Source organism: Scyliorhinus canicula, chromosome 25 (genome assembly GCF_902713615.1).
Source record: "Scyliorhinus canicula chromosome 25, sScyCan1.1, whole genome shotgun sequence".
NCBI lineage: Eukaryota > Metazoa > Chordata > Chondrichthyes > Carcharhiniformes > Scyliorhinidae > Scyliorhinus > Scyliorhinus canicula.
The window spans coordinates 3,259,806-3,274,351 of record NC_052170.1 but is presented as its reverse complement, the minus strand read 5'-3'; the positions used below and the strand labels follow the sequence as shown (position 1 = coordinate 3,274,351).

The 14,546-nt window shown below is 47.6% G+C and overlaps 1 protein-coding gene across 7 annotated transcripts in view; it reads right to left on the bottom strand.

The window, feature by feature from the left end:
• Positions 1-631: 631 nt before the first annotated feature.
• Positions 632-14,546, bottom strand: part of LOC119957144 (ras-specific guanine nucleotide-releasing factor RalGPS2-like) — a 76,008-nt gene continuing 62,093 nt past the window's right edge. The window contains exons 13-18 of one of the 7 annotated variants that reach the window (XM_038784905.1): positions 11,932-11,989; positions 10,969-11,037; positions 10,336-10,441; positions 2,449-2,541; positions 1,242-1,344; positions 634-766 (exon numbers count right to left, since the gene is read on the bottom strand). In XM_038784905.1, coding sequence (XP_038640833.1) covers positions 657-766; positions 1,242-1,344; positions 2,449-2,541; positions 10,336-10,441; positions 10,969-11,037; positions 11,932-11,989 — 539 coding nt within the window. In that variant the 3' untranslated portion in view covers positions 634-656. Of the gene's footprint in view, positions 767-1,241; positions 1,345-2,448; positions 2,542-10,335; positions 10,442-10,968; positions 11,038-11,931; positions 11,990-14,546 lie in introns of all 7 variants that reach the window. The other 6 variants (XM_038784908.1, XM_038784903.1, XM_038784904.1 and 3 more) reach the window with 6 other exon arrangements.

Genomic DNA, 14,546 nt, shown 5'->3' with positions numbered 1-14,546 from the left:
GGGGGAAAGCGAGGGGGGCAGAGGGAAAGCGAGGGGGGCAGAGGTGGAAGGAGGGGAGGTGGGAAGTACTGGGCTGGGTTCAGACATGTTTGCACTCTCTGCTATGTCTCATTGTCATGTCTCACATGAAAAGCTGCCATTTGTTAAAGATTCTGTTGGTAATTCTCTCCTGCACCCTTGGGTATGAAGCAGAATGGGGCACTGGGGTGGTGACAGGTGGTTTAAATGTTGCTGGGAAGGTCTCAGTGTGGCTGGGACCCACCTGGTTGAATATCCGTGTTTCTACCACATCCTGGAGACAGTTATTTATTAACATTTCACCTCGAGGCAGTGCCTCAGTTTCCCTGTGGATTTGGGGCATTAACATTTGCCGTGGAAACTTGCTTGGAATGATTTGGCTGCTGTAACAGTTGATACTGGGTGCTATAGAAATTAAAATGTTCCCATTCTCTCTGACCATCTCGCTGAGTAAATATCAAGGTTGCGGAAGTGCCAGGTAAGAGGAATTGGGAATTATACAATCCCATTCTCATCCTCGGAATCGTCCCAACATGGTCTACATGCCTTGAGGAAGAGGAGCTGAATTTCAGCATTAGCACAGAGAACTGATTAACAGAACAAGATACATTCTTACCTTCCAATCAGTTAGTCCCTGGTCAGGTAACACTCACCTGCTTCCTGTCAGTCTTGCAAACCATGCTGAGGTGTCGGAACCACCGTGCTGCATTCACCTTGCTCCCTGCGTGAAACAGGTAGCAATTTCCTGCTTGGAAACAGAAGGAGACTCGAGGCAAGTTTAGATTATCAAAGCAGAGCTGAATGCGAGAAAGGGCAGTCCCCATATCCGCAAACAATTTGTGAACCCTCACATTGACCAACAGGAAGAAAGACACAACTAAATCGTCCTCCTCAGTGTTCAGGGACACAGCCACCAGTAATGACAAACATGGACAAGTAAACCATCTGCATTTCCTCTCCTGTCACAGACTGACAGACAGACACAGGCAAGAGACAGAGACACACAGGCCGAAACAGAGGCCGACACAGAGGCAGAGGCCGACACAGAGGCAGACACACAGAGACAGACACACAGAGGCAGACACACAGAGACAGACACACAGAGACAGACACACAGAGACAGACACACAGAGACAGGCGCAGCCGCAGACACACATGCAGTCACAGACGCAGACACAGACATACACACAGACGCAGACACACACAGACAATGTTGAACTCACCGCGTTCGGGGTCTGAGAGCTGGAACACATCCACGTCTGGATCTCCCATTAATAAAGGCATCCAACCAGTAACAGACTCTCTCTTACACCAGCTCGACTTAAACTGCTCAGCAAACAATTCAGAAATTCAACAATTGGGAAGGACGTGAAGCAGATCAAGATTCTTTCATCTCCGATTCAATTCAATTGGAAACAGAATGAATTCAGCGCTTTAAACCCCAACCTGGGAGCAGCCTCCCCTTCGAAAGGGTGAATGGACTTTACCCCCTCATCCAAAATACTTCCAAACTGAAACATGCAGTGACAATGAGGGAGGGATGGAGGGAGGGAGGGAGGGAGGGAGGGGTGGGAGGGAGTGAGTGAGTGAGTGAGTGAGTGAGTGAGTGAGTGAGGGAGGGAGGGAGGGAGGGAGGGAGGGGGGGGGGGAGGGGGGGAGGGGGGAGAGGGAGTGAGTGAGGGAGTGAGTGAGTGAGTGAGTGAGTGAGTGAGTGAGTGAGTGAGTGAGTGAGTGAGTGAGTGAGTGAGTGAGTGAGTGAGTGAGTGAGTGAGTGAGTGAGTGAGTGAGTGAGTGAGTGAGTGAGTGAGTGAGTGAGTGAGGGAGGGAGTGAGTGAGTGAGTGAGTGAGGGAGTGAGGGAGTGAGGGAGGGAGGGAGGGAGGGAGGGAGGGAGGGAGTGAGTGTGAGTGCAGCATTGATTCACCAGAACGATACCAGCATTAAAAAGATGAAATTAGGACAGGCTGCATAAACCTGACTTGTATTCCCCTGAGTTTACGTGGTGGAGGGTGATCTGGTCACAGTGTTTACATCAATAAAGGGCTGTGATGGGGTGGACAGAGATGAACTATTTCCTCCAATCTTACAATCAAAGCTGGGCCCTTCAGGAGGGGAATGAGGAACTCTTCCCTCCGAGGGATTACGGATTGTGGGACAACTGGATCTTTCAAGGCAGAGATCGATGGATGGGTGAGGACATCGAGGGAAATTGAGTTCAGATAGGGATCAGCCACCATCTGTCGGAATGTCGAGACCGGATCGAGGGGCTGAACGGCCATCTCTTGATCCTGTCATCCGACATGGAACTTAAGAGCAGCCTACACGTCAGGTCGACGTACCTAGCCAGCCCAACACGTGTTCAGACAGTTTTGATGTAAATATTCAGGGAAGAGTGAAAATTCTTTCCATAATTGTGTTTGATCGACACTGACCTGATTTCTTTCAGTAGATTTCAGTGATTTAGCTCCATAGTAAAGCATCTGGCTTTCACAGAGTGAAACCCAATACGTGGTCCAGAGTGACACCTGGATTAAGACAGGATAGTTCCCAGTTTAGTGGCACATTCCCATCACCACTGGCCCAGTGTTACACTTAGCTCTGCAATCTCATGTTTTCCAGCCAGGCTGACCACTCTTCAGATCCCCAAGTTCATACCTGGCACCAAGGGCGATGGTTGTGGTTCTCAGCTCCAGGACATCACTGCAAGAGTTCCTCAGCCCAACCATCTTCAGCTGCTTCATCAATGACCTTCTTTCCACCATAAGGTCAGAGGTGGGGATGGTCACTAATCATTTCACAATGTTCAGCACCATTCACAACTCTCTCAATTACTGAAGCTGTCTGTGTCCAATTGCAGCAAGACCTGGACAATATTTAGGCTTGGCTTGACCGGCAACATTCATTTTTGTTTTTTTGTTTGTTTTATAAATTTCAGAGTACCCAATAAAGTTTTTTCCAATTAAGGGGCAATTTAGCGTGGCCAATCCACCTGACCCCTGCACATCTTTTGGGTTGTGAGGGCGAAACCCACACAAACTCCACACGGAGAGTGACCCAGGGCCAGGATCGAACCCGGGTCCTCGGCGCCATGAGGCAGCAGTGCTAACCACTCCACCACTGTCATGGGAGTGTCCCTTTAAGAAAGTTTTTAAAAAATCTTTCACATGGTTTCACTGATGTCATTTTGTGGGTGGAGCTGAGCTGCGAGGCTTGTATTACTTTCCCTTGTCATTGGACTGCTGTGGATACAGACAGAGAAAATAAGTCACTGGGCATGTCTCTCTCTCTCTATTTTCATTTTAAAGAGTTATTCCAGAAAAAAACAAACCATCGATTATAGCTACCTGCACTGGTAACTTACAAGATATAGTTTGCTTTCTGGAAGGGTTTAAACCTGCTGGTGAGACGGGGTCATACTCTCGGGAAAAGCCAGTCTTATTCAAGAATGCAGAGTGCTGGGCCAGGCCCTTGAAAAGGGGTTTTGGGGATTTTGTTTTTGAATTGGAACAGTTAAGGGGGAGTTCATAAAGTGTTATACATAGTTATACAAGTGTTTACTGTAGCTGTGTGGGGTTTTTATGTTTGTAATTGATAGAAGTTCTTGCTGTTTGTTTCAATATATATAATATGTTAACTAAGGTCTGGGAATAAAGCTTATTTTGATAAATGTGTCCGGAAAGACTGTTGAATCACACCTGAAGGGAAGGCACTTGTGTGCATCCCAGCCAAATTCAACATAAAAGTTGTAGGTCAGGTGGACTTCATAATACACTTTGGAGTTTATAAAACCTGGGCCATAACAACCACCAGGCTTCCCGAACAGCAACATTCATGCCATACATGTACCAGGTGATGACCATCTTCAACAAGAAAGGATCTAAACATCTCCCTGTAACATTCAATGGCATTACCATCGCCGAATCCCCCACTATCAACATCCTGGGGGTTACCATTAACCAGAAACTGAATTGGATCAGCCACATTAATACTGCGGCTAAAAGAGGAAGTGGGAATCCTGAAGCAAGCATCTCATCTCCTGACTCTCGAAAACAAGGACTCCTACATCAGACTCCTATTTATTGACTACAGCTCCGCCTTCAACACCATAATCCCAGCCAAGCTCATATCAAAGCTCCAAAACCTAGGACTTGGCTCTCCACTCTGCAACTGGATCCTTGACTTTCTGACCAACAGACCACAGTCAGTAAGAATGAACACCAACACCTCCTCCACAATAGTCCTCAACACCGGTGCCCCGCAAGGCTGCGTACTTAGCCCCATACTCTACTCCCTGTACACACATGACTGCGTGGCAAAACTTGGTTCCAACTCCATCTACAAGTTTGCTGACGATACAACCATAGTGGGCCGGATCTCGAATAACGACGAGTCCGAATACAGGAGGGAGATAGAGAACCTAGTGGAGTGGTGCAGCGACAACAATCTCTCCCTTAATGCCAGCAAAACTAAAGACCTGGTCATCGACTTCAGGAAGCAAAGTACTGTACACACCCCTGTCAGCATCAACGGAGCCGTGGTAGAGATGGTTAGCAGTTTCAAATTCCTAGGGGTGCACATCACCAAAAATCTATCCTGGTCCACTCATGTCGACGCTATCACCAAGAAAGCACAACAGCGCCTTTACTTCCTCAGGAAACTAAGGAAATTCGGCATGTCCACATTAACCCTTACCAACTTTTAAAGATGCACCATAGAGAGCATCCTATCGGGCTGCATCACAGCCTGGTATGGCAACTGCTCGGCCCATCTACACCTCCCGCTGCCGGGGGAAAGCAGGCAGCATAATCAAGGATCCCTCCCACCCGGCTTACTCACTTTTCCAACTTCTTCCATCGGGCAGGAGATTCAGAAGTCTGAGAACACGGACGAACAGACTCAAAAACAGCTTCTTCCCCACTGTCACCAGACTCCTAAATGACCCTCTTATGGACTGACCTCATTAACACTACACCCTGTCTGCTTCATCCGATGCCAATGCTTATGTAGTTACATTGTATATATTGTGTTGCCCTATTATGTATCCTCATGTATTTTCTTGAATTCTGTTTAATTCCCTTTTCTTCCCATGTACTGAATGATCTGTTGAGCTGCTTGCAGAAAAATACTTTTCACTGTACCTCGGTACACGTGACAATAAACAAATCCAATCCAATCCAATCCAAAGCCGGTCCACCATCTACAAGGCACCAGTCAGGAGTGTGATGGAATACTCTCCACTTGCCTGGATGAGCGCAGCTCCAACAACACTCAAGAAGCTCAACACCATCCAGGACAGCAGGCGGCTTGATTGCCCCTCCTTCCACAATCAGTTCCTCCACCACTGACTAACAGTAGCAGCCGTGTGTACCATCTACAAGATGTACTGAACAAGGTTTCTTAAGCAGTATCTTCCAAACCCATGACCGCTGCCATCTGGAAGGACAAGAGTAGCAGATACCTGGGACCCCCACTACCTGGAGGTTCCCCTCCGAGTCACTCATCATCTTGACTTGGAAATATATCGCTATTCCTTCACTGTTACAGAGTCAAATTCCTGGAACTCCCTCCCTAACAGCACTGTGGGTGTACCTACACCAAATGGACTGCAGCGGTTCAAGAAGGCAGCTCACCACTACCTTCTCAAGGGCAATTAGGGATGGGCAATAAATGCTAGCCGAGCCAACAAAGCCCTCATCCCAAGAATGATTTTTTTTTTATCGCCAATTTCAGGGTCACTGGACATGCAAACTCCAGTTCAGCCCCCAAGTGACATGGTTGGTTTTCAGCATTTACCATGAGTGACATATGTTTATTTCCTGCTAATTTTACCACCCCTTCCTTCCTTTACTAAAGGGTTTGATGGACTTTTCACACAGCTCAATTCCATATCCAATGGACTATCCACAAGGGAATGAGGGCCAGGGGAGAGGGGGGCCCAAGTGCATCGAACAAGTACCAGGAAGACTGGGCTCATTGCCTGTTGATCCCATCAGAATCCAGGGTTGTGGAGGCTTCCCAACATTCATCAACCCATTCCTGTCCATCTCTTCACACTGAGGAACCGTTCATTAACCCATTCCTGTCCATCTCTTCACACTGAGGAACCGTTCATTAACCCATTCCTGTCCATCTCTTCACACTGAGGAACCGTTCATTAACCCATTCCTGTCCACACTGAGGAACCGTTCATTAACCCATTCCTGTCCATCTCTTCACACTGAGGAACCATTCATTAACCCATTCCTGTCCATCTCTTCACACTGAGGAGCCATTCATTAACCCATTCCTGTCCATCTCTTCACACTGAGGAGCCATTCATTAACCCATTCCTGTCCATCTCTTCACACTGAGGAGCCATTCATTAACCCATTCCTGTCCATCACTTCACACTGAGGAACCATTCATTAACCCATTCCTGCCCACCTCTTCAGACTGAGGAACCTTTCATTAACCCATTCCTGTCCATCTCTTCACACTGAGGAATCGTTCATTAACCCATTCCTGTCCATCTCTTCACACTGAGGAACCATTCATTAACCCATTCCTGTCCATCTCTTCACACTGAGGAACCGTTCATTAACCCATTCCTGTCCATCTCTTCACACTGAGGAACCGTTCATTAACCCATTCCTGTCCACATTGAGGAACCATTCATTAACCCATTCCTGTCCATCTCTTCACACTGAGGAACCGTTCATTAACCCATTCCTGTCCATCTCTTCACACTGAGGAACCATTCATTAACCCATTCCTGTCCATCTCTTCACACTGAGGAACCGTTCATTAACCCATTCCTGTCCACCTCTTCATACTGAGGAACCATTCATTAACCCATTCCTGTCCACATTGAGGAACCATTCATTAACCCATTCCTGTCCACCTCTTCATACTGAGGAACCATTCATTAACCCATTCCTGTCCACCTCTTCAGACTGAGGAACCATTCATTAACCCATTCCTGTCCATCTCTTCACACTGAGGAACCGTTCATTAACCCATTCCTGTCCATCTCTTCACACTGAGGAACCGTTCATTAACCCATTCCTGTCCACCTCTTCATACTGAGGAACCATTCATTAACCCATTCCTGTCCACATTGAGGAACCATTCATTAACCCATTCCTGTCCACCTCTTCATACTGAGGAACCATTCATTAACCCATTCCTGTCCATCTCTTCACACTGAGGAATCATTCATTAACCCATTCCTGTCCATCTCTTCAGACTGAGGAACCATTCATTAACCCATTCCTGTCCATTTCTTCAGACTGAGGAACCATTCATTAACCCATTCCTGTCCATCTCTTCACACTGAGGAATCATTCATTAACCCATTCCTGTCCATCTCTTCAGACTGAGGAACCATTCATTAACCCATTCCTGTCCATTTCTTCAGACTGAGGAATCATTCATTAACCCATTCCTGTCCATCTCTTCAGACTGAGGAACCATTCATTAACCCATTCCTGTCCATTTCTTCAGACTGAGGAACCATTCATTAACCCATTCCTGTCCATCTCTTCACACTGAGGAACCGTTCATTAACCTATTCCTGTCCACATTGAGGAACCATTCATTAACCCATTCCTGTCCATCTCTTCATACTGAGGAATCATTCATTAACCCATTCCTGTCCATCTCTTCACACTGAGGAACCGTTCATTAACCCATTCCTGTCCACATTGAGGAACCATTCATTAACCCATTCCTGTCCATCTCTTCACACTGAGGAACCATTCATTAACCCATTCCTGTCCATCTCTTCAGACTGAGGAACCGTTCATTAACCCATTCCTGTCCACATTGAGGAACCATTCATTAACCCATTCCTGTCCATCTCTTCATACTGAGGAATCATTCATTAACCCATTCCTGTCCATACTGAGGAACCGTTCATTAACCCATTCCTGTCCATCTCTTCACACTGAGGAACCATTCATTAACCCATTCCTGTCCATCTCTTCACATTGAGGAACCATTCATTAACCCATTCCTGTCCATACTGAGGAACCATTCATTAACCCATTCCTGTCCATCTCTTCACATTGAGGAACCATTCATTAACCCATTCCTGTCCATCTCTTCATACTGAGGAACCATTCATTAACCCATTCCTGTCCATCTCTTCACACTGAGGAACCATTCATTAACCCATTCCTGTCCATCTCTTCACACTGAGGAACCATTCCTTAACCCATTCCTGTCCATCTCTTCACATTAAGGAACCATTCATTAACCCATTCCTGTCCATCTCTGGTAGTTAAAAAAAAAATGGCAGCACGGTAGCATGGTGGTTAGCATAAATGCTTCACAGCTCCAGGGTCCCCGGTTTGGTTCCCAGCTGGGTCACTGTCTGTGCGGAGTCTGCACGTCCTCCCCCTGTGTGCGTGGGTTTCCTCCAGGTGCTCCGGTTTCCTCCCACAGTCCAAAGATGTGCGGGTTAGGTGGATTGGCCATGCTAAAATTGCCCATAGTGTCCTAAAAAGTAAGGTTGGGGGGGGGGGGGGGGGGGGGGGAGGTTATTGGGTTACGGGTATAGGGTGGATACGTGGGTTTGAGTAGGGTGATCATTGCGCGGCACAAGATCGAGGGCCGAAGGGCCTGTTCTATGCTGTACTGTTGTATGTTCTTCACACTGAGGAACCGTTCATTAACCCATTCCTGTCCATCTCTTCACACTGAGGAACCATTCATTAACCCATTCCTGCCCACCTCTTCAGACTGAGGAACCATTCATTAACCCATTCCTGTCCATCTCTTCACACTGAGGAACCGTTCATTAACCCATTCCTGTCCATCTCTTCATACTGAGGAACCATTCATTAACCCATTCCTGTCCACCTCTTCATACTGAGGAACCATTCATTAACCCATTCCTGTCCATCTCTTCACATTGAGGAACCATTCATTAACCCATTCCTGTCCACACTGAGAAACCGTTCATTAACCCATTCCTGTCCATCTCTTCATACTGAGGAACCATTCATTAACCCATTCCTGTCCATCTCTTCACACTGAGGAACCGTTCATTAACCCATTCCTGTCCACCTCTTCACACTGAGGAACCATTCATTAACCCATTCCTGTCCACATTGAGGAACCATTCATTAACCCATTCCTGTCCACCTCTTCACACTGAGGAACCATTCATTAACCCATTCCTGTCCATCTCTTCAGATTGAGGAACCATTCATTAACCCATTCCTGTCCACACTGAGGAACCGTTCATTAACCCATTCCTGTCCACACTGAGGAACCGTTCATTAACCCATTCCTGTCCACACTGAGGAACCATTCATTAACCCATTCCTGTCCACACTGAGGAACCATTCATTAACCCATTCCTGTCCATCTCTTCACACTGAGGAACCATTCATTAACCCATTCCTGTCCATCTCTTCACACTGAGGAATCATTTTCCATCTCTAAAACACTGACAACACCACATAACCCTGAAAAGTTAAACAAAAAAGGCAGAAAATTGGAATTTGTTCACAATGACTATTTGTTTTAAAACTGTTGAAGGCAGCGTTTGAGATTGCTCCCAGATATTACCAAACTAAAAGGTTTGAGAGCAGGATTTGAAGCTGTCATTTCCGGTAAATGGCGTCGGCCTCATGTCAGGTGCAGTTCAGTGGACAGTCACTCTTGCCCCTTGCTGTGGGTTTAACTCCCACTTCAGAGACTTGAGTACGACGACCTAGGCTGACACTCGAAGCATGGCCCTGTCAGAGTGGCTGGAGGTACTGCCTTTCAAATGAGATGGTAAATCCCCTCTGCCCTCTCGGGTGACACTATTTTGTGGCAAGGCCGGAGGCTGTTCTCGGTATCCCACAGGCAACATCACTAAAATCTGATCATCATCACATTGCTGTCTGTGGGAGCTTGCTGCACTCAAATTCTGTCGACAACAGTGACTGCAATTCCAAAAATACTTCATTGGCGGTGAAGCATCAGGGGACACCGTGAGGCCATGCAAGGCGCTATAGAAATGCAAATCTGCTGGCCGTTTCTTTATTTTGCTCTGATCTATGACGGGGCAGGTCAGTACGAGGACAGCGAGTGGCTGTGTTTTAGATGCTGGTCACTCACCTCATCGTGAAAGGAATTCCTCTCCCAGGACCAAAGAGAAAAACAAAAAGCACATTGGCAAATAAGAAACCTGGGGCTACGGGGAATTGAAACTGGCCAGTGCCAATCGCTTAGTTACTGATGGATTCTACCTCTTCCCCCCCCCCCCCCCCCCCCCACCCCCCCCACCCCTATCAGGACATTCCAACTAAACACTAACACGACAAGCATTTCATCGCTTTCTTTACCGTTGGCTTCTTGCCATCTTTCAGGATCGTTTTCCTTCTCAATGTACTTTCAATTGTCGCATCCCATTCATGTGGCGGGACTCTTGAATTCTCAGGCCGTGTAGATCTAGATAACGTTAGGGAACATTATTCCAGTAACAATGACGTGCAGCCCCGCAGCCACTCGGAATTTTCCAAGTTCAAACAGATCATTATTTCACTTCTCTGTGGAGAGTAACACTCTGGTTCCAGCCCATGTTATCGGGGGGAGAGGAAAATCTGGCAATTAAAAAATATATAATAGGATCCCAAGGGCAGCACGGTGGCACAGTGGTTAGCATTGCTGCCTCATGGCGCTGAGGTCCCAGGTTCGATCCCGGCTCTGGGTCACTGTCCGTGTGGAGTTCGCACATTCTCCCCGTGTTTATGTGGGTTTCGCCCCCACAACCCAAAGGTGTGCAGGGTAGGTGGATTGGCCATGCTAAATTGCCCCTGAATTGGACGGTGAGTGACGGTGAGTGACGGTGAGTGACGGTGAGTGACGGTGAGTGACGGTGAGTGACAGAGAGTGACAGAGAGTGACGGTGAGAGACGGAGAGTGACGGAGAGTGACCGTGAATGACGGAGAGTGACGGTGAGTGACGGTGAGTGTACCTGACTAGGCTCCTGCGAAAGCTCATCAACCTCATCATAGGACCCAGGGGGGGATAGAACCCATTCTTGCTGTGGAAACAAGAAAAGCAAATCCTAATTAACACACACCCAGCAGGGGGCACAGGAAGAGGTGGAGGCCATTCAGCCCGTCAAGCCTGTTCCACCATTCAATATCATCGCAGATGTCTCCTTAAACCCTTAACACCCCATGGTGAACAGAACTCCGGCAATTTCCAATTTCACATTTCTAATTGAACTAGCATCTATGTTTCTTGTGTCCTTTGTCTGAAGATGTTTCTTATTCTCTCCTGAATGCTCTAGGTTATAATTTTAAAGATCTGTCCCTTGTCCAGTGGAAACAGCTTCTCTCTATCTGTCCCATCAATTCCTTCCAAAGTCTTTTCTTTTTAAAAAGTCTTTTTATTGGCATTTCCCATTTTTATAAACAGTTGTATATATACACATCACATTTTTCTTGCCCGCGCTAATTTCCTTTATTATACAGAGAGGTTTAGTTTGTCCTTCGTTTAACTGACCCTAACTGACGGATGGCGTACTTAACCTTCTCCATGAGGAAAGATTCCGAGCGGTCAGCGAGCCAGTCTGCAGCTTTGGGTGGAGTTGCCGATCGCCAGCCGAGCAGGATTCTCCGGCGTGCGATTAGGGAAGCGAAAGCGAGGGAGTTAGCCCCCCTTCCCCATGTGTAGCTCTGGCTGCTCCGATACCCTGAAGATTGCCACTGTTGGGCATGGCTTCACCCTCACCCCCATAACCTTGGACATGGCCTCGGAGAAGGCTAGCCTTCCAAAGTCTTGAAGACCGACCACCAAATCATTCCCTAAACCTCTATATTCCGGAGAATACAAACCTAATTTTAATCCCTGCATGGGGTTCAAGTCCAAATATTCGACTTGCCCGATGTTAATCGCTCAATTACCACTTCGGATTTCCCCAAAAACTCACCCTTCAAAAGATGACCGTGAGTTTCCCACTCCGACATCCAGGCTTTTTTCCCGGGAAGCTGAAACAAAAAGAAGTGTCAATCCATCAGCAGACCTTCCCAAGATACCATTCCCCCCCCCCCCCCCCCCGTGTCTCACAGCTGGTGTCAGTGCAGAGGAACATGGGAGGGGCAGGCTCGTGTGTTTAAGCCTTCCCCATCACTCAGACAGGCGAGTACAGTGTGAGGGATGTGGTAATGTACACAGAAATGAGGCAGCACGGTGAAGTAGTGGGTTAGCCCTGCTGCCTCACGGCGCCGAGGTCCGAGGTTCGATCCCGGCTCTGGGTCACTGTCCGTGTGGAGTTTTTACATTCTCCCCGTGTTTGCATGGGTTTCGCCCCCACAACCCAAAAATGTGCAGGGTAGGTGGATTGGCCGTGCTAAATTGCCCCTTAATTGGACAAAATTAATTGGGTGCTCTAAATTTAAATGTACACAGAAATGTACATAGTTGTATATCAGTGCACATAGTCAGCAATACAAGCTCTGACCAGCAGGTGGCGCCAGACATCCATTACGTGACTGGAGGCACCCGACAGACGGTAGTAAGTCGTACAGGAAGATAGTCGCACTCAAGAGTAGCTCCCGGAGAATTCACCAAATTCATTTCATAGCCATTGTCTGTATAGTAATGTTAGTTATCTTTCCCCTTGTTTGCTAAGAAATCATCTTTCTATTTAAACTAGATGTCCTGTGTACATCATTACAATGGTTATATAACAGGACACAAAGGAGGAGCAGTGATGTCCCAGAAATATTCCCCTCACTTCAGGGAATCAGATGCAGAGTGGGCCCAGCATCGAGTCAGCTTCGCTCCCTCTGTACACCAAACAGTTCCCTCACACTGTGCCATCGCTCCCTCTGTACACCAAACAGTTCCCTCACACTGTGCCATCGCTCCCTCTGTACACCAAACAGTTCCCTCACACTGTGCCATCGCTCCCTCTGTACACCAAACAGTTCCCTCACACTGTGCCATCGCTCCCTCTGTACACCAAACAGTTCCCTCACACTGTGCCATCGCTCCCTCTGTACACCAAACAGTTCCCTCACACTGTGCCATCGCTCCCTCTGTACACCAAACAGTTCCCTCACACTGTGCCATCGCTCCCTCTGTACACCAAACAGTTCCCTCACACTGTGCCATCGCTCCCTCTGTACACCAAACAGTTCCCTCACACTGTGCCATCGCTCCCTCTGTACACCAAACAGTTCCCTCACCCTGTGCCATCACTCCCTCTGTACACCAAACAGTTCCCTCACACTGTGCCATCGCTCCCTCTGTACACCAAACAGTTCCCTCACCCTGTGCCATCACTCCCTCTGTACACCAAACAGTTCCCTCACACTGTGCCATCACTCCCTCTGTACACCAAACAGTTCCCTCACACTGTGCCATCGCTCCCTCTGTACACCAAACAGTTCCCTCACACTGTGCCATCACTAGGGAAAGCCCATTAATCCTCCAATGCAGATTGTTCCCACCTACCTTTACACCACTCTCAATTCCTCAATGACACCAACAACACAAGCAAACAAGATGAGATAGAAGAGGAGTAGCTGTTAGCAGAGTTCTGGACTGTCCTCCCCAAACCCTGGCTCAAAGCAGTTTACTGAACTGCCGGTAAGCTACCCACACAGCTAAGGTCAGCCTCACCGAGTGTGGGGGTTGGCGGGAGTCAGCGAGGGGGCACAAAGGCATCAGCGTGTGAAATGGAAATGTTCCGATGACGTGGGGGGCAACTCACCACCAAACACCATCAGGGTTTTTATTAGAAAAACAGAGCACATCGTTTCCAGAGCACGTTTCACAACCTCAGAATGTCCTCAATCAGCTCACAACTGATGTGCTTTCCCAGTATAGACACTGTTGTAATGTAAGGAAATGAGGCAGATATCGGTGCTTCACAAGCTGCACAAACAGCAAGGTGACAATAACCCCGATCATCGGAAAATGTTCTCTCTCTACCTGTCTTGTCAATTCCTTTCAAAATCCTTAAAAAACCTCCATCAAATTACCCCTAACATTCTATATTCCTGAGACTATAAGCCTATTTATTTTAGTCCCACCACCGACGAACAGTGGCAGCCGTGTGTGCCATCTACAAGATGCACTGCAGTAACTCACCAAGGGTCCTCAGACAGCACCTTGCAACCCATGACCGCTACCATCAAGAAGGACAAGAGCAGCAGATACTTGGGAACCCCACTACCTGGAGGTTCCTCTCCAAGTCACTCACCACCCTGACTTGGAAACATACCACCATTCCTTTGCAGTCAAATTCCTGGAAGTCCCTCCCTAATAGCACACTGGGTGTACCTACACCTCAGGAACTGCAGCGGTTCAGGAAGGCAGCTCACCACCACCTTCTGAAGGGCAACTAGGGATGGCCAATAAATGCTGGCCTAACCAGTGACGTCCATATCCCTTAAATTGAATAAAAATATATTCAAATAAATTAGGTTTGTATTTTGTTAGGAAAAGTAATTGAGAACGTGTTCTGGTGGTTGTATGGTTAAAGAACAACAACTATTGTAGAAAGACAGGCTGGCTGGGTTAGTGGCACCAAGTTTT